Source organism: Manis javanica, chromosome 13 (assembly GCF_040802235.1).
Source record: "Manis javanica isolate MJ-LG chromosome 13, MJ_LKY, whole genome shotgun sequence".
Lineage (NCBI taxonomy): Eukaryota > Metazoa > Chordata > Mammalia > Pholidota > Manidae > Manis > Manis javanica.
Window position 1 is genome coordinate 71938954 of NC_133168.1, and position 27803 is coordinate 71966756.

Here is a 27803-nt window from a genome sequence, read left to right on the forward strand (position 1 = left end):
GTGAGATTTCTGGTGATTTTGTTTCCTTTTCTGTACTTTTCTATATGATTCTTCTTAAAACAACTGAGTACATATTTTTATTTAAAAAAAGCTATCTTTGTTTAAAAAAAGATAGGTCCTATATGTATTTTTCTTTAAAAATAAGCACCAATATATGTAAATAAAAACAAATACTTCTTATCCTATGGTAAAAAATAAACAAAGCAAAAAACCCCATTTGTAAATTTTGAAATTTAAATCTCTAGACAATTTAAAGTATTTCACAATTAACTAAGAATATTTTCATTCATGGTTGTATTACCATTGAGTTTTTAGGTCCTCTGAGAGCAACTATTGTAATTGTCTGTAAATTCTAACCATACCAAATACCATGAATATATTGAATACAAGCCACAGTAAACGTTAGCAATCAGTGATTCTGACCAGTACTTTGAAATAACTTCACCTCAAACAAATGCTGAACAGGGATTCACAGGCCTAAGAAGCTATAAAGCGCCTAATGGTATCAATCAGGAGTTATTTACACATTTAACATTTTCCTTCTAAGGGAAGAGAAAAAGATAAGTTTCCCACCAGCAGTGTAGGAGGGTTTCCCTATTGGTGGGTTTTTAAAGAGGTATCTTAAAAAAAAGGGAAGAGAAAAAGATAAGATCGTCTAACCATAAATATGCTCAATCTTTTCAGAAATCCTTTAAGTTTCAATACCTAGTACAAATAATAAAAGGAAAGAAAGTTAAGTCACATGTGTATGCTTGAGTAACATGTAAATAACTGCAGGTAGCATGGTTTTTTCTTTGATAACTGGGGAACTACCAGTGGGTATCACTAGAGATCCTTATTTACTCACTGAAGAGCATTTAGTTCAACTAATTTCTGAACTTAAAATGTCTGCCCTAATAAAACAACCTAATCATACAGGCCCTGTTCTGCACTCACCTGGCCTGAATGTGTCAGTCCCCCAGGATCATGGGCACAGCTGCATTAGGGAACCATAAACCCAGTGTAAATGTTCAGTCTTTTCATAATTAAGTTACTGTGATAAAATTAACTTTGCCTCGGCCATAAACAGATGATAAAATACCATAATTCAGAGTAACTGATAAAGCCATCCTGAGCAATCAGATCTTGCTTGTTGGCCCATGGGCTGGTCAGCAGGGCAGAGCTGGTGAGACAGGCCAGGCTAAACCACTCCTGACTTCTTCCTGGGTCAGGGAGGGTCACAGCTTAAATCCTGGGTTCACCTGTTGAGGTCTGTTGACAAGATAGCTTCCACTAGCTCTCCTTTCCTGGAACTTCTGATTAAATGACATACCATTGTATAACATACAAATTTATATTTTTATCTTATGTATACACATGTTCTATGTGAATTAAAATTCCATAGTAATTATGAGTAAACAAAGAATAAAACCAAAACATTTCTAAGAAACTGAAGAGCTTGGCTTTATGCATTTTCAACATGTTCTCCTTTAGGCCAGCAGATGTAGCTGTGATTAAAGTAGGGAATGTAAGCTGCTCTTAGTCAGCCATTAGATGGCACCCTTTTTTTGAACAGGGTTTATACTGGAGCATCAATACAATTCAACATAGCTACCAATAATTATTTGACACTAGAACTGATTTTGATTTACTTGCATTTATCTAGGATGATAATCTCAATTATTATTGAGTGCACAGACCTGGACTATTTCTGTTCAACATCTTCTGATTAAGACTGTTTTCCTTAGTCATAGAAAGATAAGTGCCCCAAAGCGGCAATAAATAGTAATAAAAGTTCATCACTGATAAACCTCACAGTTATCATCCAAACTTTCTAAATGCAGGAACTTTTTCTTTGCAAAGCTGAAACAGGCCTCAGAGCAGGGTCATGTAATATGAATTTTCTTAGGAAGCATTAAATCCCTAAGTCCTCCATAATAACAGTGTACTGGGGAGCCATGTCTTAGCACAGTTCGAGATTCAGGGTAGGCCCTTAAGGAAAAACTCTGAAATGTCCTAAATTAAGTGACATAAGGGCTGGAGAATGAGAGAGAAAGACAAGGGAAGGTCATCAGTCAATAACCTCAGACCAAAGCTAACCAGAAACTCCACTTTCCCAGACAAAGTCATTTCAACAATCATCTAGAAGATCCCCAGGACCATGGCATCCCCCAGTGATGACCAGTGTCTGACCATCATCAACAGTCAATCCACAAGCCTTCTCTAAGGACTAACTACCCATCCCAGGACTGTCCCTGCTTTGTACTACTCCACCTTCCCTGTTTGTAGCCAATGTGAATTTTAAAAACTTTCTTTCCTTGAGACCCCTCAAAAATGCCTGTTCCATGAGCCTGACAGACAAATTGTTTCTGTTAACTGGCCTTGCTGCTGCTGAAGCAGAAACTTCCTGTCCCAGGACTTAGTCCTTTATCTGGCTAATGTCAAGGAATCCTTGTATTGGCAGAGATCTCTCTGTCTTTATAGTTTTTGATTTGTCACCCACAAATGTCTTTTGAATGAACAAATTAATAAACACTGCTGCTTTTAAAAGATGGGTCCTTGAAAAACTATCAGTGGTTTCTGAGAATTCTCAGGCATGGAGATCACTTGATATGCCTAATGACCTGTTGGTAGGAAGAGAATGTATTTGCATTTTCTCTTTTTAGTTAAAAACTTGAAGGTAAAGTATAAAAGGATTCCAAGTGTTCTTATATTTAACAGTGCCAACAGAAAATAATTTTTCTCCCCCAAACATTTTATTTAGACAATCATCCTCTTATCAGTGCCATAAAACAAAGTTCACATTCTAGAACCTAAAATAGATGGTCTAGTACATGAAGGCCAAGTTCTTTAAGTGTATAATTTAATCTAAATAACAATTTTGTTGGTCTATGCAAATTTTGGTTGATTCATTCTGACTCTTTTAAATCAAAGACAATTCATATTTTCAAATAACTTCAAAACTTCACTACTCACTTTATGACCTACATTACTAAACTCCAGAAATCCACGTATCATTTCTATGCAGTCAATGTAAACTGTTAAAAGACCCTTATAGGACTAAAACCTTCTTTATAGAAACCAAAAGCTTAATAACTTTATATAACTAATGTATTTCATCTCCACCAAGCAGACTTCATTTACAGTTAAGGAAGTTTTGTGACTCCTAGGTAGCTGTGCTTCATTTTTAGCATAAATTAATAAAAATAAAATCCAGCACTATTTTTTAAAAGTAACATTATTGTTAAAACAATACACACTTAAGAAACATACAGAAAAGTAGAATAAAAAATTCACCCACACACCCATTATTTTATTCACTTATTTCTACCAGACATATTTCTTCCTAGTTTTTTTCAAAAAATATTTACTCTTACATCCTAAGCATTTTTCTACCGAAGCTGAAGGCTACAAGGAGGTCTTCTGTTTTATGAGGGAAGAATGGCCAATCCCATACCAGACTATGTCAATCATGGTGTTGGCAAATGAGGTCCACCTTGAAGATACCCAGTAAAACCTCTCACTTACCAAGAACTGTGTGGATGGCATCATAATCAAAACCCAATTCACTATAACTCCTTCCCCTCAACCTGGCCCCTTCCACATACTCCATTATTTCCCATCTTAGCTAGGGGAAGTAACACTGGAAAAATCTAGGTGCTAAAGACTATCGACTTGGGTTCAAACCTTGACTCTTGTCGATTACAAGCTGTGCGATCTCAGGTAAGAGATGTGACTCTGACTCTCAATGTCTCTGTCCTCATTTATAAAATGGGGGATATTAAAATCTATTTCAGTTATTATGAAGATTAAATAATCTGCTATGTCTAAGATGTCTGGTACAACACCTGAAGTGGAAGAAGAGATTTTTTATTGGTCAAAAGCAAAATTGAGGTAACAACAGTCATCAAAACTCCTCAGGCGTGGGTTTCTAACTTTTCCAGGCAGTACCTACTTTACCATTATGGTGACTAGCCAGCAAAGCTACTTTAGAAATAAAGGTTAGTCAGACTAGAAGAGCAACATCTATTTGTCTAACAGTTTATTTTAAGTGGAAGTAGAATAGTGCCTCTGTTTAGTTATGATTAAACCAAATGTGAAAAACTCAGTAATGTCTGTAATACCTGTTACTCCCTCCTTCCTTGCATCTATTCCCCCACCTTGCAATTTCCCCCACCTACTGAAGCACTCCTGTTGGCATACAAACATGCCATTAATTCTCCCAACTTAAAAAAAAAAAGAAAGAGAGCAACAACTCTCTTGACCCCCCTCCCCCTTCTAGCTATGAGTCCATTTCTTTCTTTACAGCAAAACTCCAGACGCCTATACATACTGCCTCCACTCTCTGCTCCATTCTCTTTTGGATGGACTCACTCAGGCCTTACCCACCAATGATGGCCACACTGCTAACTCAGCTAACTATCAGTTCTCATCTCAGTGACTACCCCCAACATACACTTCCTCAAAATGTTTTCTTCACCTGGCATCCAAATCACCATCTCCTGGTTCTCCTTACTTCTTCTGTAGGGAAGTGTCTTTTGCTACTTTCTCCTCACTCCCCAACCTCTAAACTTAGGTGGGGTCCAAGAGCTCCTTCCGCAGACCTCTTTTCTTTCTATATTCACTGGCCCGGGGAGCTCTCTGGTCTCGTGGCTTTAAATACTATCTATATACTGATAGTCTCAAATGTATACCTTGTACCTCTCCCCTGAATTCCAAACTTTGTGTCTAACAGGTTACTCATTCTCCACTTGGCTATCAGATACCTCAAACTTGCAAGTCCCAGATGGAGCTCCTGACATTATCTCCTGGGGCTCCTCTCACACTGATACCCACCCTTTTTTCAGTTGCTCAAACCAAAAAGCCTTGGAGATCCTTGACTTCACTTTTCCAACTCTCACATCCAATCCATAACAAATCCTTGTTGACTCTACCTTCAAAATGTATCCAGAACCTCTTTTCATCAATTCCATTGCTGCCTCCTATTCCAAACCACCATTAACTCTCACCTGCCTTGAACTGCCCAATCCACAGACCCTCTACCAGTAGGTTTAAAAAAAAAAAGCCAATCAGTCCAAATATACAGGCTTTTTTTTTTTAGTTTGGGGTATAAATTACACGCACACACACACATACTTAAGGATTTTTTCTAATGTGTAAATACTTAATTCAATTTTAAAATGTTTTAATATTTTATAAGGATATTTATATATATGGATGTCAAACAGCATAGAAAATGTTCCAAATTAACTAATTTTACTGAACAGGTAGCTAATGCCAATTTATACAGAACAAACATATGCTATGCATTAGTCATTACTTAATTATATTAGATGTTTTGCCACTTTCAAATATTTAAATTATTTATATGAGTTAGTAGTAATGAGAAATTACCTAGTTATTGGTAAGCATTTCATCACATTCTATGTTGTCACTTCCCAAGACAGTGAACAAACTATCCAAATTTGAAAATAGAAGATTTAGCCATGAGAAGTAGAATGAACATTCCAGATACCAATTACAGGACTGTAGTTACTTACACTGTGAACTCCTAAAGCTTTCCAGACTGCAAAGCTGATCACACCAACCCCACACCATGCATAAAGTGAGCCCCAACCCAAGGCTCGCAAGGCAAGGGAAGACCCGCTCTCTGGTAAGGCAGCTGTGGCCAAAATTCCCTGCAATAAAGACAAAAAGGTTCGGGTAAAAGTCATTTCAGAAAATAAATATTTGGCAAGTGTTTGAAATTAATGACTCTCTGTGTAAGTACATAATACTGGGAAACCAGACCAACCAAGCTCAAATATCAAGTTTGCTACTTAATAAACTACATGACTGAAGCTACAACTTCCCTGATGGACCCAGATACTGAGCCCACAATGCACTGTGCCAGGAGCTGTCCTAGGTACTGGAGAGACAAAGGGAAACAGCAACTTTGTCCTGATTCACTTGGGGAGGGCGGGGTAGGGAGGATAGGGGTACAAAGACACATAAAAGTTAATCATGATCTAAATGTAAAGTGTAACTATAGAACTATACATACATGGCATTACGGGCCCAGAGAAGGACACCTAATCTAATATGGAGGAAGAGGAAACTTTAAGGAGGGGTCCCTGGAAGAGGTGTACTAAATCCAAATTTGAGAAAAGATGTGTGATATGTCAGTGTGAGTACTTCTAAATATATGTGCAAAATGCCTGGGACACAGAAATTCAGCTTATGGAAGCTATTAATGACAATTAGAAAAAAAACAGTATTTATGACTCTTCTGTGTTTCAAGTCATAGTATTAAGGTAAAAATCTAAACTATAGTATGAACAACTCCCAGATTATCAGCACATGAATTTGACTAGAGAAGAATAAGAATGCAACGGATGCTTCAAAAAGGAATAAGCATCACTGAAAGCAATGAGGCAGGATGGTGGCAGGAGTAAGGTGGCCATTAAAAGACAAAGATTCTGGGAGGAACTGTGTGCTTGATTTCTAAGGTCTTCCCAATTTTATGCTTGGGTAATGTAAAATGTAAATTGACAGTGTGGGTTTTTTTAAAATTTAACTCTGAACTAATGCAGAGAGAGATTAAGTAACTGGCTCAAGGTTTCACAGCTTGTAGAAGCTGAGAACAGCGCAGTCTGGCTTTACACCAAGGGAATTTGCCATTCCAGCATTTACCATATCCAACCATAAATACAACACAATATGAAACATAAATGAAGTATCTTTTTAAACAGAAATTAAAATAAAAGCCATCATTACATGAGACAATACAAATATATACACTACTGGAAGCAGAGAGAGTGACAATACCTAAAGGCCTACTTGGATTTTAAATTACCAAATAACCAATTTGGGACATTCATTTAATTTCCACAGTTTGATCCTGCTATGAAATGTAATTTATCTTTTTTGTTTTGTTTTGAAGTATCTATAGAATTTAGGAAATATAAGAATTATTTTTCCCTGTCTGCTAAAATACACTACACATTGACAAAACAAAAATGCTCAGAAATTACAATAAAGAATTTAACTTTCTTAGAAGTTGAATCCTATTTTTTCTGATTATAAATCACTGTGGAAATTTTGTTATGTAAGAAAAAGCAGAAGGATGAATGAAAAAAATCTATGTTATTATCCAGCCAACCAGGGTAAACATTTTGCCATATTCTCCCTCTTACGTTGTTTGTGGACATTTTGAAAACATTTAACACCATTAAAAACTTTATAGTCATTATCTTATAAAGTCAAGAACTCAAAAATTTTTCATGGTTACACTGAACTAACATACCTTAGCTATTTGTTATTATGTATATTAATTTCAATAATTTTTATACTAGAAATTTCTTTGTGCCTAAATGTTTTCCTGCATTTCTGAATGACTCTTCAGGAAAAATTCCTCAAAGTGGAATTTTATAAGTTGATACATACTGCAAAGTGTTTGTTCAAAAGGCTGTCCTAAGATACAGTGCGGTTTCACGAGGACCATTTCAAAAGTTTATGCCATGCCAAACATTTGTCTTTTGAATTGTATAGGTGTGTTATCTACCCAAATTTTTATTTGCATGCTCTCTTTATGTATTAGTGTTCTTTACCTCTTGTACCAATCATACGTGCTGTCATATTTCCTAAGTATGGGTTAATTCCTTTTATCTTGTTTTTGTTTGTTTTTGGTCAAAAATGCATTCTAACACTTATAAGCTAACTAAAACACCCCCCATCCAAAAGTCAGTCATTTCTCTTTTAGCTGCATTTTTGTTTTTAAATTGTCTGTTCTTTTTACCCCTAATTTCTTAGCTCATCTGGTATTTACAGTATTTTGATTCTGATGGAAGCTGATGACTAAAGGGAGATTACTTCAAAACTGCCTAACAACTGCCCCAGCACCACTCTATTAAATTCCTCACCTCCCAATTTATTTGAGAGACTTACATATAGAGGTTCCTGTCTAAGCTATTTTTGCACTATTATCTATTTTTTATGCCAGAACCACACTTAATTATAGTATCATAAAATCTTAATATCCAGAAAGTACATCATACTCATTACTTTTTCCAAAATTTTCTTTGCTGTTTTTGCCTATTAACTCTTCCAGAAAAACCTTAGAACATTCTGTCAAGATATCTCCAATCACCATTCATTGGCATTTTCATTAAATGACATCACACTAATATACTAATCTGGTAAGAGATAGCACATTTATAACATCCTGTCTTCCATCTGGAAATACATTTCCACCATTCAAGTCTTTTTTTTAGAATAATTTTCTTCATATTGCTTGATCCATTTGATAAAGCTTTTTAACTGCGTTTGTGATTGTGAATGCTACTGATCACACAGCAATGCTTTATCTGTATCCCTACACCTAGCACCATGCCTAGCCCTAGTAGATACTCAGTATTTGCTGAATTACATTTTAAAAAGATACACCTTAGACCTAATCAGATTTTCAAGAGATATTTCTTTAGCCATTTTCTATGATAAAGAAAATGTATCTTTTCATGTTGGTATAATTTCAGAATGGTTCCCTAGATACCACAGATCTCATGTAAATGCACTGACTTCCAATTGGCCTAAATTTGCATTCAGAAGCAGTACCATTAACCAAATATTACTAACCCATGCCCAATTTAAGTACTTTGGCCTAAATTTTATTTTAGAAACATAAAAATTCCTTATTTCCCTAGGAGGGGCAAAGATTATATATGTATTATATACGTACATTTATTTTTAAAAGCCAGCTGAGCCTGCACCTTCCTTTTTCTGTTTACTCAAAGAAGAACAAAGAAAAATAACTGTTCATTAGCATTTACTATTGCTTTTCAACTCCCAGTTTTCTACCACAAAACTCAAGTAAGACAATGTGAGTAAGACATAAAAGGAATGATGACCATTTTCTTGAAATAACAGCAGTGTAGGCAGTCCCCAACTAAAAGCTGATCATTTTAAAGTTCTGTTGGGTTGCAACCTGAATCTGTATTAAAATTAATACTCGGCTTTCCAGGATAGTGGACGGCAATCTATTTAAATAAAAATTTCCTAAAAATAGTATTTATATCCTAGAAGCAATGAAGATGGAGAGATGGCCATGGTGAATGAGTTGCTTAATCCATCTGTGCCTCAGTTCAGTGGGGAGAAAGTACAGTAAGAAAACTGTGATTGGGGTTAAGTGAGCCCTAACCCTTATAGCAGCAGCTAGTACATGATAAACACTCAAATGTTAGATATTATTACCATTATTAATGTTAGAGAAAACTGACAGGCAATGACTTTGAAGTACAATGCCTAAGTGTTATTCTTAAACTAGTGCTGGCTTGCTTGCTTAATGCGGATTCATGAACTGCTCTGCAACCTTTGGGCTCTTCTATAAACCACTTCACGTCTCAGAGTCTAGATCAGTGGTAAAGCCCTAACTCAAGTGTTTCTCCAAAGGGGAGGCAGAATTCTACACATTTAGAGTCCCAGAACAATGGTTCTCAAACTTTCTGGTCTCAGAATCCATTTATACTTGGATCCCAAAGATTTCTGATTATGTGGATTATATTTATCAATATTTAATGTATTAGAAATTTAAATTCTGAGTTGTACTTACTAACTCATTTTAAAATAATGAACTCATTAAAGATTAATATAAATCTATCTATTTTTATGAAAAATATCTTACAAAACAAAAATTGAGTGCAAAGAGGCAATGTTTTACAGTTTTATAAATCTTTTAAATGTCTGGCTTAATAAAAGACTGCTGGTTTTTCAGATATGCTTCTATATTCAATATGTTGCACTGTATTTTTTGGTGCAATATGAATAAAATCCAGCTTCATACAGATATATGGTTGGAAAAGAGAAAGAGTATTTTAATAGCCTTCCTTCTCTGATACTATATCAAAACTTAACAAAATAGCTTCTTAAAGGTTAGCTGCAATATGGAGCCTGAAGTCATATCAATGAATTTTTTGTACTTGATATGTTAAAACCCACTAGTCTATTTTGCAGCTTGAATGGACCTTAACCACTGTGTCACCATTCAGAAAACTGATTTACCATGTTATAAAGATCTTTGAAATATTGACACCATTATTAAATGTTAAATAATCACATCATTAATATCACCACCAATCTCACTGGAAAACCTTTATGTACTAAGCAGCTGTCAAACTCACCTGGCAGATACAAGTTTTCTAAAAGCTAATTTTCACTTGAAAGCTCAAAATTTATCATTACCAACAAATACTGACAATTGTTTGCTTGAAGAGACAGCTCATTTTGTTCATTTTGAAGAAAATGTCTACCAAATACCCACTTTTGAATAACTAGTTTGTCAGTTGTTCTTTCAAGTAAAAATGATATTCCATGAAAAGCAGTGGCCAGTTCAGCATGCAACTCACACTTTTCCTGGAGAAAAGCATCTTACTTTTGTATAAAGCAGAAGTGCTTTATGCATACTTCCCACTTGTTCACACAGAACATTGAAGAGGTATAGTCAAGGGACAAGATTTAATAAAATTAATAATTTTACTGCTTGGATGAGGACATTCTTATGCAATGATGGCTTTTTTTTTTTTTAACTACAGGTGCATGGTAATGGAGGACAAAATGACGGTCAGTTCAGTTTGGTGCCACAGTCTTGACTACACCAAGGCATCAGCAAATTTACACCCCACTGCTTCTACACTACTGGCCCAAATGTCTTAGTATTAGTATGAAAATAGTTTTGACTTTACAGATCCCCCAAAGAGTATAAAAGATCTCCAGAGGTCTGTGGTCCACAGTTTAAAAATCATCATGTAAGACCACAAAGGGCAAATGTGTGCTCAAATCCCAGAACCATAAAATAGAATGCCAAGTTGTGAACATGTGTATGTGCTTTTTATTTCTGAATGGGAATCCTTAGGTTTCATCAGATTCTCAAAAAGATCTGTGACCCAAAAGTTAACATGGTAAAATGGGCTTAGAAATGAACCCAAATTCCACCGTTAAAGCAGCACTACCAGTCAAATTTTACTGATTTCTGCTAAAACATTTATTTCTGCTCTGAAAATACTCTCTAATAAAGGGGTAAAGTAACCATGAGGTTCATGCCAGTAGTTTAGGAACCTCCATATAAGCCCTTGAGTATTCACAGGGGGATCTAAATGCACTTTAAATGTGGTCTCTTTTCATTACAGTATATATAAGGCTTAAGTATGATTACTAGATTATTAAATGTAAGTAGGAAGGGAATTTGGTTTATGACTGTTCACATAACACTGTTCTTCCAAAATAAACATCAAATTCTAATTATACAGTTATTTGTATAGTATTTATTATCTGTCTCTAGCTTCTTGAGAGGCAGATATGTTTAATTTTTGTATCCCTTGTACCTAACTAGCACAGTGCCTGACATATAAAAGCTCCCAAGTTAACACTGGCTGAAGCAATGAAGCAATAAACCATATGGGGTGGGGAAGGCAGAGACAGGGTAATACATGAGAAAAGGTAATCTGCAACTAAAAAAAAAAAAATATTTCATCAACTTGGGAAATGAGGTACACATGACCACAGCAGAATGATTGCTCAGTCTTGCTCATGGAGTAAGGGTTTTCTGCCTTAAGTAGGTTACAATCATTCAACCAAAATTTACTGGGTAACTAATATGTGGTAGGCACTTTTCTAGGAAATGGGGCTACAGCAGTGCACAAGCATGTATGGATGGTCTCTGGGTTCAGGGAGCTGACCTGTTTTTCACTGGTCTAAGATGCACTTTATTTCAATATTTTAACCTCTTGCCTCTTGCAAATAGTGTTGTGTAAAGTTTCACTGGCATCATTTTTTTAGTGGTACATAAAATACTAGGGCCTCTTACAACTAACAGTAAATTACCTAGATTTAGCTTTAAAGTCATGTTGTGAATACAAAACGTACTGGATGAGCTTTCAAAGTCTTGTTCTACTAAAATTTGAGAAAGCAGATAACGAAATACTCCTTGTAAGTGAAAAATAAAGGCCACTAATTTGTACACTTCTTCAATCTATAAAGTGTATGTATATAGGTTTGCTTCTTAGAACAGTATGAAAGGCTATCAACATTTTCTTTACTTTCCCTATGCAAAGCAGCTGCCATTTATTTGTAAACAGTAACCATGCTATGAATGGATTTCGGTGTCACATACCTTACTGAACCATTCAGGGCTTTTCTTTTTAGCCAATGATAACGTCGTAACAAATCCAGCTAGCATTCCTGCTGCAGCAACGCTACCAAGGAAAATTCCACCTGCAAAGAATTTCAGGGAAAGGGAGTGGAGGGTGGGGAGGGTAAAAGGGAAGTTAAAAGATGTACATAAATAAGTTTCAGATACTATTTAAATTACATGTTAAATCATTTTTGGAATTCGAGAAACGATAGCTAAGCCGCTCTTGCCAAAGAAGGAGATGGCGGCTGTGACACCTGCGTAACCTCACGACCTCTGGTTCCCGAGGTCATTCTGAGGTGCAGTTCCCAAGGGCAGAGAATGGGTAGAGGGTTCCTGCTCTTTCCCAAGACAGCGGCGGGAAGTTTCTCCCGGGGAGTTAGAAGAGGGAGGCGGTGGAGGTGGGCGGCGGCCCCGACTCAGGGGAGTCTCGGCCCGCACACCCACTGCCCCAAGCCCGGGCCGCAACCCCCCGGGCCAAGCTCTCGGGCACCCCAGGCGCAGGTGTCCCACGGCGGGGTGTGGGGCAACGCCCGCTCCAGCGCAGGCCAGGGCCCTGGCCAGCTCGCCGCGCCGCACCACACCTTTCACCAGGAAAAGCCGGTCTTCAGCGGAACCCGAGGCCTCCAGCTGAGAGGAGGGCTCCGCGCGCGCAGGGCCGGCTGTCTCCATGCTGGCACGCCTCCACCACCGCTTCCGGCGCCGACTGGGCCCGGGTGGAAGCGAGGGCGGGGCGGGGAGGAAGGTTCCGCTGCCACCGGCCCTTGTGCTACCTGAATACAGGTCCGGGGAAGGGCCGCAGCCCCAGCCCCTGCCTCCTCTCCCGCCTTTGGGCTGGTGGGAGGTGACGGCTGCACACGTGTCCCCAGCTCAGCCCCGGGGCTGCTGTCCCCCCAGGCTGTCCTCCAGCGAGGATTGCTCGCCTACTCCAAGGTGATGACAGCTACACTATAGTGTCTGTTTGAAACAATGCTCAGCCTCGACTCTAGGAGGCAGTGCGGGGTCGCACATTGCGCCAGCAGCCAGGTGCCAGACTGGTTCGAGACCCCGGACGCAGCGCGAGGTCCTGATCCTCCTTACACTATGTCCAGGGATTCGGCCGCGCTAACATTTCACGATTCTGAAAAGCAGGCTTCAGTCTTTCCTCTGTAGTTTACTGTTGAAACAGTCGTTACTTTAGGTGTAAGTGATAGGTTTTATACCTGGAAGAAAGTCCGCCTACCAGCTCTGCAGTGACGTGCCTCCTTCCTCACGGTTTGATTGATCAGCCAGTCGAGGGGAGTGGATGGCTATCAGGCTGAATATGAGTGCTATCAAGTGAATGATACGCCAGGGGGAAGGGTTGAGAACGCACTCTATGGGATTGCTAGCGCTGACCTACAAAGCTGCCCTAGAGCTGTTCCTGCTGGAAAGGCTGGCTCCAGCAGACAGGTCAGGCCTTCAGTCTGGGGTTCTGATTTGCAAAGGTGATGGATTCTGTAAATGGTCATTGAATGAAAGAGGTTGGTAGTCACAGAAAACCTTTTCAGCCTTTCAAACACAGCCAATGACAACCTCTTTGAAAATGAGGCAGTCTGTCATTTGTTCATTCTGAACACACACACAAAGCCATGAACTTCTTGAGGATAGGGATGGAAGTCTTCATTTATGCTTATATCCCCCCCACTCTCAAGGTATTATGTGGTTGTGCATAATAAATACATCCTGGATGAAAGAGTAAATGAATGTATCAATTAAGTGCAATTAATAGCTCAAACCTAGGCTCAGTTCTAAACCACTTCTCAGCTATGAGAACTTGGTTGGGTTATTTAAGCTCTCTATGCCTCAGTTTCCTCATCTGTAAAATAAAGAAACTGCTAGTACCTACCTCTTTGCATTGCTGTGAAAATTAAATGAAGCAGTATAAATAAAGAAATTAGCACAGTGCCTGGCACAAATAAATACTCAGTCCCTGTTAGCTCTAGTTATTGGTTATTGTCCCCTTCAATTCCAGTAGCTGTTTTGCAGCATTGCCCATGGAGATTTAAAAAATTATAGATGCTCAGGCCTAGTGCTGAAGATTATGGCTGTGAAGGTCCAGGCAGGACAGTTTAAAAACTTGGGGGTTAGGTGGCTCCTGATGATCAGCCAGGTTGAGGACTACTCTTCAAATTTCTGTGTGCATGAAATCACACAGAGTTTCTCTAAATATTGGATTCCTTGGAAGTACAGTGCCAGAGTGTGAAAGGGCCCTTTAAACTGGTTAATCCTGTGCTAAATTGTTGAAGGACTTTAGGACTTACCTTTTTCCTTCCCCTGTTGTGTAATGGTGACCCTAGAAGCTAATGCTTAGTGAGTACTTTCTATAGGTCTGGCATTGCACTAAGTGCTTCAAATATATTATCTCATTTAATCTGCTCCATAAATTGAGAGAGACTAACTAATTTGCTCAATCCACACAGCTGTTAAGTAGCAGAGCCAGCATTTAAAATCACCTGTGCTTTTAAAAGTAGCAAAAGCAAAAATAAAATAAATGGGGCTATAATGTATTAAAAAGCTTCTGCAAAGCCAAAGAAAGCACCACCAAAATGAAAAACAACCTACTGAATGGGGGAAAATATCTGCAAATCATGTATCTGATAAAGAGACATATAAAAAATACATGAGGAACTCATACAACTCAATAGCAAAATAACAATCTGATTAAAAACTGGGCAGCAGATCTGAATAGACATTTTTCCAGAGAAGACATACAGATGGCCAACAGATACATGAAAAGATCTTAACATCACTAATCATCACGGAAATACACATCAAAACAATGATATGTCACTTCACACCTGTTCAAAAGGATACCATCGAAAAAGATAAATGTTGCCAAGTGTTGTTGGCAAGGATGTGGAGAAAAGGGAACCCTTATGCACTACTGGTGGGAATGTAAATTAGTGCAGCCACTGTGGAAAGCAGTATGGAGGTTCAACAAGTTAAAAATAGAACTACCGTATGATCTAGCAACCTCACTTCTGGATATTTACTCAAAACAAAAACTAACTTGAAAAAATATATGCATACTCACATTCATTGCAGTATTATTTACTATAGCCAAGATACAGAAACAACCTAATTGTCCATCAATGGATGAATGGATAAAGAAATTGTGGTATATATATATTATATATTATTGCATTAACATATAATATATATATGTTATTCAGCCATAAAAAAGAATGAAAAAGACAAATACTGTAGGATTTGCCTTATATGTGGAATCTAAAGAAACAAAACACAAACAAAAAATGTGCTTGTGGATATGGAGAACAGATTGGTGGTTGCTGGAGGTGGGGGAATGGGAGAAATAGGTGAAGGGGGTCAAAGGTAAAAAGAAAAAGAATAAAAGCATATCTGTTCAAGGTCTTATCTACTGGCCAGAAGTCCACAAGCTTGAACTTAATAACTGGAATCACCCGGAAGGGCCTTACCCCAGAGCTTTCTATTCAGCAGGGCTCAGGGTGGGGTTAGAACTTGCACACCTAACACACTTCTAGTGGTGTGGATGCTGCTGGTTCACTTGGAGCATCTTCTCTCTGCCTTCCCCTTATAGGTTAATCCTACTAAACCCACACCAGCCAGTTTAATACTTGGAATTCTGTTCTCCCAAAACTGTTTAGAGAGGAAAAGTTGAGGCTCTTACTCTCTCCCTCTTTGCTGTCCTAAAAAAGTACAGAAACTCTTTAGTTTAAGGACAATATTACTAGTTATTGTGAGGAACTGAAGAGAGATAATACATCTAGATAACACATTAAATCTAGAGATGTTATGGTGTCTGGTACTCTGGGGCCTGTTTCCATTCTGAGAATAACTACAAACCCCGCTGGACCCCTGTCTGCTTTTCTTTGAGAGGATGTGGCTCACAAACTCTACCTTCTTTCTATCTCCCCAAAGTAAAAGACAACTTCCCTTCTTCCTGCAAGTAAGCTCACTTTCCCAACATACAGAGGGCAAGAGACAATGAAAGCCATCCAGTGGGTGATCTTTGCTGTAGATGAGCAATGTGAATTTTGAAGTTGTTAGATTCACACTCTGGCAAGGAGGGGCTGAGGGCTTCCGGCGCCAGGCAAACTGTTATGGATGGGGGATTACAACTTAATTCCGCACTGGTCCCAGGTTCTTGCAACTTGCTCTGTCCCAGGTTCTGGAAAATGGTGATTCCAGGATCTGGGAAGCCTTCATGGAGCAAGGATGAGGAGTCGCCAGCCATAACATTAGAACCCCATTCCAGGCATCCCTAATTAGAACCCTTAAAGAAAACAAATTTTGAAGACATTGTTACTCAAGTTGTTATATTTCTACCATGCACACAGTCAGGCACTTCACAGACAATCTGATTAACTGGCCTTTTCTAGGAACCCTCAAATCCTATCTAGACCAGTTTTTATGTGAATCCATGATCCAAGCTCCAAACAGGTGCCTCGCAAACATTTGGAACACAGTCTGCAAGATAGGGACTCTGGTTCTACAACAGCAAAAGAGAACATCACCATGTGTGGAAACCAATGCTGAGAAAGTTGAGGAACTCTGGTGCTCCATGCAATGTCAGCAGTATTGTCATTTCAGTGGAAACATAATTCTCTTTTAGGAAAATGGAATAGAAATGTCTTGCAAGCAAAGAGGCTGCTAGGAAAGCACGTTCATCTGAGACAGACTCTGTTGCTATTTTGGTGTTTGTTTTAGTCAGCCAAAAGTCCATACCAGCAATGCATCTGACCACATTCTTATTTCAAACATTTCAGCCCTCGTAGATATCATTTCAAATTTTGACAGCTAGAAACCTGTTAGCATTACAGTTACCAGAATTTGGGTAGCCGTAGCTCTGTCTAGTTCCAAATACTGAATGGCTTTTTTTCCATGTGTTTTTAAAACACTTCGTGGGGGCTCTAATTTCTCCCTGTTTAAAGTCTGAAGCTGAATTCTTTTTAAAGTCTGGTAAGGATCACATATTGGTCATCCTTCTCACTGCTGCTTGATGTAAGATAGTTGTCAAAAATAGAGTGTAAAGATCTCTACAAGTTGTCTTATCAAATGTGTATACAGAAGAAAAGATCTGCTGGGCTTTACACTGAATAATTAACAGAGGTTACCTTGAGGGAAATGGGGAGATGAAACTTTCTAATTGTATTTCTACTTTCTGTCTTAACAAGTAAAATTCTGACCAAAGGAATATTTTTGTGTATTTCTTTCACATTTGAAAAAAAATTAAACAAGGAGATTGTATTACTTTTGTGTAAAAGAAGAAAAAAGAAGGAAAGAAATATATCACGGTGTTTAAATGGTGGATTTTTCTGTTTAAACAGAATATTGTGTAGGTTTTCAGAGTAACTTAGCCAACTTTCTATCAGGCTTTTCAGTGACAACACTTGGAAAAAGCAAACAAGGGTGAGAAGCATATTCATAAGGAGAGGCTCTGGACTGGCTAAGAAACCATGCAAATTTGTGTCCCCCAGTTACTGTTATCAGAGCCTCTTGACTTCTTCCCAATGTCTGCTCTGGATTCCCAGACTTATAACCACTTTGAAGTGCACTTCAATCAGTACAGAGCAATGTAAGTGGTAGGTATGGTAATAATTCCTCTTCAGCGAGTTGAACCTAGACTTCCAAAGCCTGAATCTCATTACTCAGTTCCAGCGTCTCATTACTTATGTCTTAGAACTATATTCTATAACCCTCCCAGGCTGAACAATGTAAGTCTGTCTTCATCACAGTCAATGAATGTTGCCACTATATGTTCCTTCCTTTCAATTTTTTCTTTATTGTAGAGAGTATCTTTCCCATCTCCCTCTACCAGTTGAATTGTTACTATTAATGATACACCAGAAATCTTTTTGAAAGCTGTAATATTTCATAAGCCACAGGCATGTCCTTATAAAAGAATGATGCATCTAATTTCCTTTAACTGCATTATTCTGTCTTCTTGTGATGATTAAACAGGATCACATATGTTCAAGCATTTTGTAAATTGTCAAGTATTGTGTCAATAAAAAGCATTATTATCTTCAACCCCATGTGTGTTGCATCATAAAAAAACCCTTCACATTGCCAACAGTAAATTTGTTTCCATCTATGCACTATCATTTTGCCCATTTTTCATCCACAGGCACATACGTTTCATTCACATTTACTAGTAAGATCCGTGATATCAACTGCTTGTATCATTATTGCTTACAATTTACTATCTTTATATCAATGAAAAACTTATTTTTATTCATTATCCTTTCCTATTCTGATCTATTAAATATTACAAACTGCAACATGATTAAAAAACGGGTTGTATCACAGGTATGATGTGAAACAGTGACAACATAAAGTAATGAAAGCTTTCCTGACCAAATCCTGTATTTGGACTGATTTTAGTTTCCATTCATTCAGCAAGTTTTAACTGAATACCTATTATGGCTTTAGGCAATGGGTTTACTTGGTGAAGTAAAGAGGCACAGCCCTTGGCTTTTTGGAGATTATATTTCCATGACCCTTAATTTTCTAAGTGAGAATTTCATCAAGCATTCTTTTGCTACAAGTTTTATGGCTGATGATCTCTAACTGTATTTCTTCTACTTTCTACCTTAATAAGTAAAATATGAACTAAAGCACCATTTTTATTTCTTGTTTATGTAATTTTCAGTTCTTCCAGTCACCCCTCTGAATATCAACTATTACTGTACATGTGGCTATGGAGGAACTAGGAGATCGGTCTGCATCTGTGTTGAACCTGGACTATTGGGTCTCAGAATTCAGAAGTGGTCTGTGGGGAGGGGGCTAGTTCACATAAGTGGTCTTGGTAACTGAAGCCCCAGGGAGTGACAGAATCAAGTAGGCTTGTCCTGGGGGACAAAGCACAAGCCTAAGTAGTCATGGCAAAAGAGACCTGCAGTCCAGGTATTCTAGCTGTGAGATGAAGTGGAAGGATTTCCAAATAATTAACATGGCATCTCGGAATCCAGGGCAGAGGAGAGAGTTCAGAATTTCAATCTGGAAGGCTAGCAGCACCAAGAAATTTGTCCATGGATAGCAGTATCCTGACCCTGGGCAGATCTGAAGACTTAGAGATGGTAACTGGCAATTACAAGGCACAGACCCATTTAAAACAGCAAGGGTAATAAACAGAGACAACGGGCAGGTGCCCAGCTCTGATGGTTGGAGTAAGTGGGACTCTGGTGCTGAGTCAGTAAGGAGAGTTGAGAGTCCCACTGTCTATAAATAGGGTCTGATTCAGGTCAGAATGAAGGGCAGGTCTGCAGGTGGGAACTGGTTGAGCCCCAGAAGGGTAGAAGGCTGGAGGACAGGGAGAAGAGCAGACAGGGCCCCTGCCTTTAGTTGTGCCAATTTTTTATTTGCATCAGGGCCTCCATCTAGGAGGACAGGGACTGGAATCCAGGCTGCATTCTGCTCAGCAAGCCTTGTGCCATGGTGCAGAAAAGGGGTACCTTTTCTGGTTCACAAAAAGGCACCACCTGGGCCAGTACTGGCTTTGGTAACATGATATTTGGAAATGTATATTCAGAGGCTAGAAACTAAGTTAAAACATAGTAACTGATAGGAGTTTATCTCATACTTCAAGTGTATTAAGGCAGAAAAAAAAGGATCATGAACAAATTCCAAAGTATCCAGGCCGGAATCTCAGAAACAAGTTTGTGGTTAGAGAAATACTAACATGTATAGATTCAAAATGCCTTTAGAATTTAGAGGATAAGTAAAAAAATGTTGCTTCTGAAGAGTGTGTGCTCAAACTACTTGAATTTACATTATTTGAAAAAAATATATACATGGTCTTTGGTCAACTTTTTGTGATTCTGGCTCACCAACTATTGCTGTTTGCAAAAGAAATGTCAACAGTTACTTCTCACTGGAAGCACACAGTTGACCCTTGAACAGGGACAAGGTGTGCCAACTCCTCATACAATAAAAAATCCATGTGCAATTTTGAGTCCCCTGAAACTTAATGAATAGCCTACTGTTGACTGTTTATGATAATATATAGTCAATTAACACATATTTTGTATGTTATATATGTGTTATTATATATAACACATGTATTATGTATTATATACTGTATTATGTATTATATACATAATATGTATATGTATTATATACTGTATTCCTACAATATAGTAAGCTGGAGAAAAGAAAATGTTTTTTCAAATTGACACAAATCTACAAAAAATTTTCCAACATATTTACATCAAAAACTTCTTGTATAAGTGGACCTGCACAGTTCAAACCCGTGTTGTTCCAGGGTTGACTATATTTCCATTTTGGTAACACATTTTACTGAGATTTGACCCTTTTGATTTACTTTTGCATATTAAAGTAATAACCTCTTAGAATGTGACTCTACAATGTGTTAAAATATTTCATCAAGTAGTAAATTACATGGCATTTACAGGTAGTACTTTATTTAGGTCAACTGAATAGGTCCCAATGTCCTTTTTAAAACATTAAAAGCATTTGATGGATTCACTGCTGAGTGCACTATAAATAAATACAACCTCAAATTCCAGACAATGAAAATGTGCTGGCAGATACATCAAAGCTACTGCCATTGGCGATGCCTCTTTCAAGATAGAAAGAGCCTGGGCTAGTTGTTGAAAGCCAGGGTCTAGTTCCTAGCCCTGCCAGGAATGGGGGATGACTGCCTCCACACCTCTTAATATGGGTGTCATTTTCCTCCTCTGTAGAATGAGGGAAGGATTGAAGAGATCAGACTCTTTAAAGTATGCTTCATGGCAAACCAGTTCCAGAAGCTGTTAGGTATTACATAGGAGGAAGAAAATGTTTTGTGATCAAATGCGTTTGGCAAACAAATTATAACAGGCTTCTTTGCTTTAGGAACTCAAAGTTTTCAAGAGAGTGACACAGTAAACAGTGTTTCTGTAAGTTATTTGACCACAGAACCTGTTTGGGACATCTTGTGTGCTTCAGACTATAGTTTGAGAAATATTGAACTAGTTGGCTATCAGGATTGTTTCTACTCCCCCAAACTCCATGAATCTAGTTAAGCTTGGAAAAATGAGGCCATTTCTAAGAGGACAGAGCATAATGTCTGTCCTTCCTCTTGCAATTCAGGCCAGATGTAAAATTTAATGTCTCTATTCTGAAGTCAGTCTGAACCCTAAGGGTGGTCAGAATAGTGAAGACCAGACTCCACTGAGGAGGCTAAGATTTAATTCTGCTTAAGCCAAAAATAATATCTCTTTCCCATGCCAAATTTAGAGCTATTTTTCACTTTCTACAAAAGAAGAAAAAGAGCTATTTGTTTGGGGGGAAAACCAAAATGGTTATGAGCAATCTACTTCATTCCATCAATTAGGAAGAAGAATGCAGTCCCCAAAGCACATTCTGAATTGGTATAGTTGAGAAACCAAAATAGACTGACTGACAGTAGAATTAAGTTTACTATTTCAAGCCCTGCTATATATTTATCCTTATTTGGTTGCTTTTCACAGAGTTGCATGGCTATGGAAATGGGAGTGAACTAGGGAGGCCATGTAGCGGATTATCTTGTAACAACGAAAAATTTCACTCAAACTCTCTGAATTACAGATTCAGCAACAGGTCCATCTTGACTCCTGATCATAGACCAACCCATTGGCTTAGGCACATCCTACCTTACCCATAATTTCTCTTAAAGGAACTCAGTGTGCTGTGGTTATGGGGCAGTATTTCCTGGAGGAAATCTGTGATGTGTTTGGATGCCAATCATTTCCTCAGCTTCTTAGCAAAGTGGCTATAGGCAGCTCTACTTGCAGAGATTTCAGTGTTTCATGTGCAGGGCAGGAGAGATTTGGCTTAAGGCACTTCCTCTAAAGGACCATTTAGTTGGCAGGGATGCCGAAACAGGGAAGGTAGGTGTGTGTCTGCCCATGAGAGTGTGTCTGCTCAGCTCCATCACTTCTAGGCATTTTGAGGAGCATCTTTAGAGAGCAAGGCAGGGGTAGGGACTGTGACCTGGATGGTGGGAAATCTTAACCGTGTTACTTAAGAAAAACTAGTTGAGGGCAAGTGCTTAGAATCTCCCTGGAAACATGGAAAAGTAGACTAGGTAGATTTTGTCTCTATATATAAGAACCTTTAAAAAATTTGATATGTCCCCTAATGTAATTAGGAACCTTGAATTATACTGTTTCCTATCACTGGGACTTTCTGAGCAGAAGTTGGATTGATTCTGATAGTGATGATGTAGAAGAAATTCCTGCCCTAGTGCAAGTTAGAGTTTCCAAGAAGACTTAAAGCGGAGCCCTGCCAACTCAGTTCTGCTGTCTCTGAAACTTGGTTTTTTTTCAGTAGAGCAACAGCAGATTTATCTCTCGGGGAAGAATCACATTAATCAGGCTCATGAATCCAAATCCAAATGCCCTTGTCTAGCCTGGATTAATACTTAGTCCATAGGCACACACCTGATCATCTGATCATCTACATTTGCCCTCTTACAGCACTAAACCATGTTTTCTACCTTTATCTTGCATCTACCTACCACTTCAGCATTTTATTAAAAATAAAAATAATAATAATAATAAAGGGAGAAATGTGGGATCAACATAAAAATCAAGTACAAAAATCAAACAAATATTCATATTTGACCTGATTGTTTATAGGTCATAATGCGTGATCAAAACCGAAAGTTTCTGTGATGAATGCCCTTGTACTGTTCACCATGTAAGAATTTATTCACTATGTAAGAATTCATTCACCATGTAAGAACTTGTTCGTTATGCTTCAGAAGATTGGAGACTGACGAGAATTAGACTTGAGATAGATTAATGATTGTACATTGAGCATTGACCCCCCTATACTGAATTTTATTGTTGTTAACAACCATTTGATCAATACATATGAGCACTTTTTTTTTTGAGAGAGAGGAAGTGCTCTCTCTCAAAAAAAAAAAAAGACTATGTTCCCCACTGCATCTCATACCTCAAAAAAAAAAATACAAAACAGAGAAAAAAGGTCCTACTATGTAATGATCACAAAACTTTACTGACACCTGAAAGAGGGTTTGACACACCATACAACCACTTCAGAAAGATTAATGGTACAAGTTGTCGATGCTTCTCAGCTTAAAAGTTTAATGCAATTCCTGTTGACCTCCAAACAGGATCTTTTTAAACACTTGATAGAATAATTCAAAATTCATCTGCATAATAAACATTCAAAAAGGTCAAGAAGTTTTTGAAAAAGCAATATCATGAGGGGGACTTACCCTGCAATGTTAAAATGTATGATAAGTGCCATTAACGTATGAGCCATAGGGTTTACAGGAATAGCTAACTAGATCCACAGAACAGAATAGTAAAGACCAACGTGGACTTAGGTGTATCTCGCAGCTTAGCAAAGAGTTAAGGTATTTCAAATTAGTGAAGAAAATCAACAATGATTTGGGGACAATTGGCTAATCATCTGGAAATAAAGTTTGATTTCGACATCATGTTAAAATGAAATCATAAAAGCAATGAAAATACAAAGAGCTATCTACTGGAATACATCCTTGAGTTGGGGAAGAACTTTTTAAGCATGAAACCAAAAAAATAAATACAGATTTCCCTCAACTTACAGTGGGGCTGTCTCCTGATATATCCACCAGAAGTCGAAAATTCATTTAATACATCTAACCTACCCAACATCACAGTTTAACCTCACCTACCTTAAACGTTGGAAATATTTACACTAGCCTACAGCTGGGCAAAATCATCTAACACAAAGCCTCTTGCATAATAAAGTGTTGAGTATCTCATGTAATTTATCGAATACGGTGCTGAAAGTGGAAAATAGAATTGTTGTGTGCATACAGGATGGTTCTAAGTGTATCATTTGTTTACCTTTGTGATTGCATAGCTGATTGGGAGCTCAATGCTGCCACCACTCATCTCAAGAGAGGATCATACCACATATCACTAGCCCAGCAAAATATCAAAATTCAAAGTTTGAAGTATAGTTTGTACCTATGCACATTGCTTTGGCATCATCATAAAGTCGCAAAATTGTAAGTCAAACCATGGTAAGGCAGGGACAGTCTGTATAGACTGATTTGACTATACAAATTTAAAACTGCTCTATGGCAGACAATGTAAATTTGTTCACCTAATCCCATCTCTCCTTCACCCTCTTCTGCCCTTCACTTGCTGCTGGGAGAGGCCATGTGACCAGTTCAGCCAATGGCCATAAGCAAGAGTCAGTGGTGTTTTCTCTTTCTCCATCCTTTCTCCTTCTTCCTGGAACATAGATCTGATTGCTAGAGGTGCAGCAGCCATTTAGTGACCACAAGATGAGAAGCAGGAGGAGGTCAAGAGAGGGCAGGGAGTGAGACAAATTCATGCTAAAGTCAAAATCACTCCTAAATGAGTCTGAGCTTAAGGCAAAACACCATACTGCAATAAAAGATGAATAACAGGCTTCAAAAAATATTTACAATACATACAAAAAATTTAATATCCCTATTAATATAAAGATATTGTTAATCAATAAGAGATAGATGCCCCAATAAAAAATGGGCAAGGAATATGAATAGGGAGATAAAAATTCAAATGTCTAATAGATTATTGAGAAAATGTTCCTTTTCACTAGAAATCAGAAAAATAAAATTAAACAATAACCTAATGAGTTTTCACCTACAAAAATTGTCAAACACTGGAACAATTACAATATTTTCTGGAAAGGATCTGGGAAAATGTATCAAAAGTCTTGGGAGTCTGTGCAGAGAAATGGTTAATGAGGTACAAAGATTTGCTACAAGGATGTCTCCTGCAGTGCTGTTGGTAATGACAAAATGATGGAAATGGCAGAAATGGGCAATAATAGCTCTTTGGTTAAATAAATTATAGGATTGTCTACCTTAAAAGAATATGTATCCATTAACCTGTTGTAGTATAGGTTATATTTGTTGAAATACAGAGATGTTCATTATTTACTATTAAATGAAGAGCAAGTTGAAAAACACCTCAGTAAGGATGAAACATTTCTATTTTTGTTAATATGTGTATTTATGTATTTATGTGTATGAAAAATGGCATAGAAGAAATATATTAAGGCATTAATGTCATCCCTGGGCTTGGTCCATATTTTCTGATTATTTCTATAATAAACCTGTATTGCCTTTGAAATAAAAAATCATCACTATAAAAATATTTCTTGGTGAGCACAGAATTGAAATGCAGGAAATTAGAAGAATGGGTTATTTAATGGTGTCTGGCTGAGCTAAGTTGCAGTGTTTCTCACTGTAATGACATTAGAACATTTTGAGTTATTCAAGCCTGTTTCTCTGCAGGGTAATTCACTGAGCACAGTTGTCTGTTTCTCTGATGCTCTTTCTCCTGGCCTCTTCTGACTAACATATTTTTTGCTTTAGATAGTTTAATATACTCAGTCGAGCTAAAGCCAAGACTTACAGTCCTTTTGCTTTTAGTGACTTTACATTTCTCTGTTCTAATCCAGTACAAGGGATTTAAAGTTGAATTATCTCAAAGTAATATTATTTCCCTGATTTCCAAGATATTTTGGGAGAGATGAGGGTAGGCCTCATGATAGCCTCTAAATACTGGCTGAAGGGTAAGTGTTGGATTCCTACAGAAAGATAATTAGTACTGTGCCTTAGAGGGAGGGGACAGTGAGACGGCAAATGAGCAATAACAAAATACTCTTTTGATAGCTTGATTCTGCAAACTCCTGGGCTCACCTCTAACTTAACATTTTTCGTGTTCTGAGTACATCAAGCCACGTACTGTACAAGCAAGGATTGTATTTCCCTTACTGTATCTCTCAGTCTCATTTCCAAGTAATACTAAAAATGACTATTTCCCTTAAGGCAATATCATCATGACCTTGCAAAAGCTACATGTGCCAGTTGGCAATTCCTCAGAATTTCTTTCCTAATGATGGGAAATATTTTATTAAAGTGAGAGCATGACTGATAGAGAAGTACATTGAATGAAAAAATATTGAAATTTATTATAATTATGATGAAGCAAATTAGCTGAAAGAGACCCCGTGAGAGCTCTTCAGAGCACAAAGTTAGGGAAGGTGAGGAATGGATCAGAGGGCACAGTGAAGAGTGACCAGCTCAATCCCTGAAGGAACGTTTGGTCCTTTGACAAGCGATAACACAGTGAGGACAAGTTTGGCAATGCTTAGCTATGCTTTCTCTAGGTTCATCTATGTATGCTTTCACAAATATATTAATTTTTAATAGATACTAAAAAAAATCAAGCCAGTAAAGTCTCAGAGAAATATGCTGTTATGAGCTGCATATTTGTGTCCCTCCAAAATTCATATGTTGAACCCCCTGGCCCCCAGTGTGAGTATTTGGAGGTGAGACCTTTGGGATGTAACTAGGTTTAGATGAGGTCATGAGGGTGGGGCTGTCAGAATGACGTTAGGGTCCTTATTAAGAAGAAGAGACCAGAACTCCTTCTCTTTCTCTGCCATGTGAGGACGCAGTGAGAAGGTGGCTGTCTGCAAGCTGGGAAGAGAGCTTTCTGTAGAACCTGACCATGCTGACCCTCTGATCCTGGGCTTCCAGCCTGCAGAACTGTGAGAAATAAGTTCCTGTTGCTTAAGCCACTCAGTCTGTGGCTTTCTATTATTGAAGCCTGAGGTGGCTAAGACACATACCTAAAAGTAAAAATGCATATATTGAAAACAGGTTATTATTTATCAAGCACAAGCTTGGTACCAAGTGCTTTACCTGAATGGGCTCATTTAATCCCCACACCCATCAGGTAGGTACTATCATCTCCATTTGATGTAGGAGGACACTGCTGTCCAAGGAATTGTTCATCTCTTGCTCCAGCTCACATAGCTCATCAGGACTGAAGCTTTCTGTCTCTGCACAGCAGATTGCTGGTGCCCGTGGCAGGTGCTATGGTACGGTGCAAATGCCCAAGGTTTGAGGGTGTCAGCTGGGGGCCTCCCTCACAGAGGGCAGTGTGGGTCTGAGAGACCCCCTGAGGGTCTGGTGGTTGGCTTGCTTATCTGGTTCCTCTCCCTGGATGATGGTAGGAACTTGGTGGATCTTGTTCATCAATACATCCTCATGTCCAGGCACACGGTGAGTGTTCAGTAACATTTGTGAAGTGAATACATGACTGGAACCCTTTGGACTCAGTGTTTGTAACACACTTTCCTTCACTCAGTCACTTTATGTGCACCTGCATCAAGGAGAAGCCTGAGTGCTTGTAGATCAGTAGTTTGAGGTGCATTTAAACTCAGAGAAAGGCTGCCGCTTCTTGTCTGGATCCCGAAGGTCAGCAGCTCAAGAAGGTTCTGCCAGGTGCTGTGAAGGAGCCCAGGGGGTGCAAGGGGCAGTGTCATGAGCATGGTGACAGATCCAGACAGTGGCACAGCTGCACAGCACATGTGCAGAGCCAATCAGATGTCACTTAGATGCTCTAAGAGTTGTGGCCTGGCCATCCAGGAAGATGAAAAGAATTCAAATTCCAGCAGGTTGTGAGGGGCGCAAGAAGGCTAACTAAAATCTGCATAGCAATGCAGGTTTCCATCAGGCCCCATCAGGCAGGCAGTAATGTTGAAAGAAATTCTGGGAGATTAGGTCATGCTACCACTTGAACCCAGGATGCAAGGCCTTCAAGATTAACACTCTCCGAAGGTGAGGACTTGGAGTCCCCTGTTGTCTGACCACAGG

At 38.4% G+C, this 27803-nt stretch overlaps 1 protein-coding gene across 1 annotated transcript in view; it reads right to left on the minus strand.

Annotated features, from left to right (window-relative positions):
- Window positions 1-12915, minus strand: part of TMEM242 (transmembrane protein 242) — a 30405-nt gene extending 17490 nt beyond the window's left edge. Inside the window, exons 1-3 of the mRNA XM_017657076.3 lie at window positions 12724-12915; window positions 12122-12222; window positions 5520-5657 (exon numbers count right to left, since the gene is read on the minus strand). Coding sequence (XP_017512565.2) covers window positions 5520-5657; window positions 12122-12222; window positions 12724-12811 — 327 coding nt within the window. The 5' untranslated portion in view covers window positions 12812-12915. The remainder of the gene's footprint in view (window positions 1-5519; window positions 5658-12121; window positions 12223-12723) is intronic.
- Between the last annotated feature and the right edge of the window lie 14888 nt (window positions 12916-27803).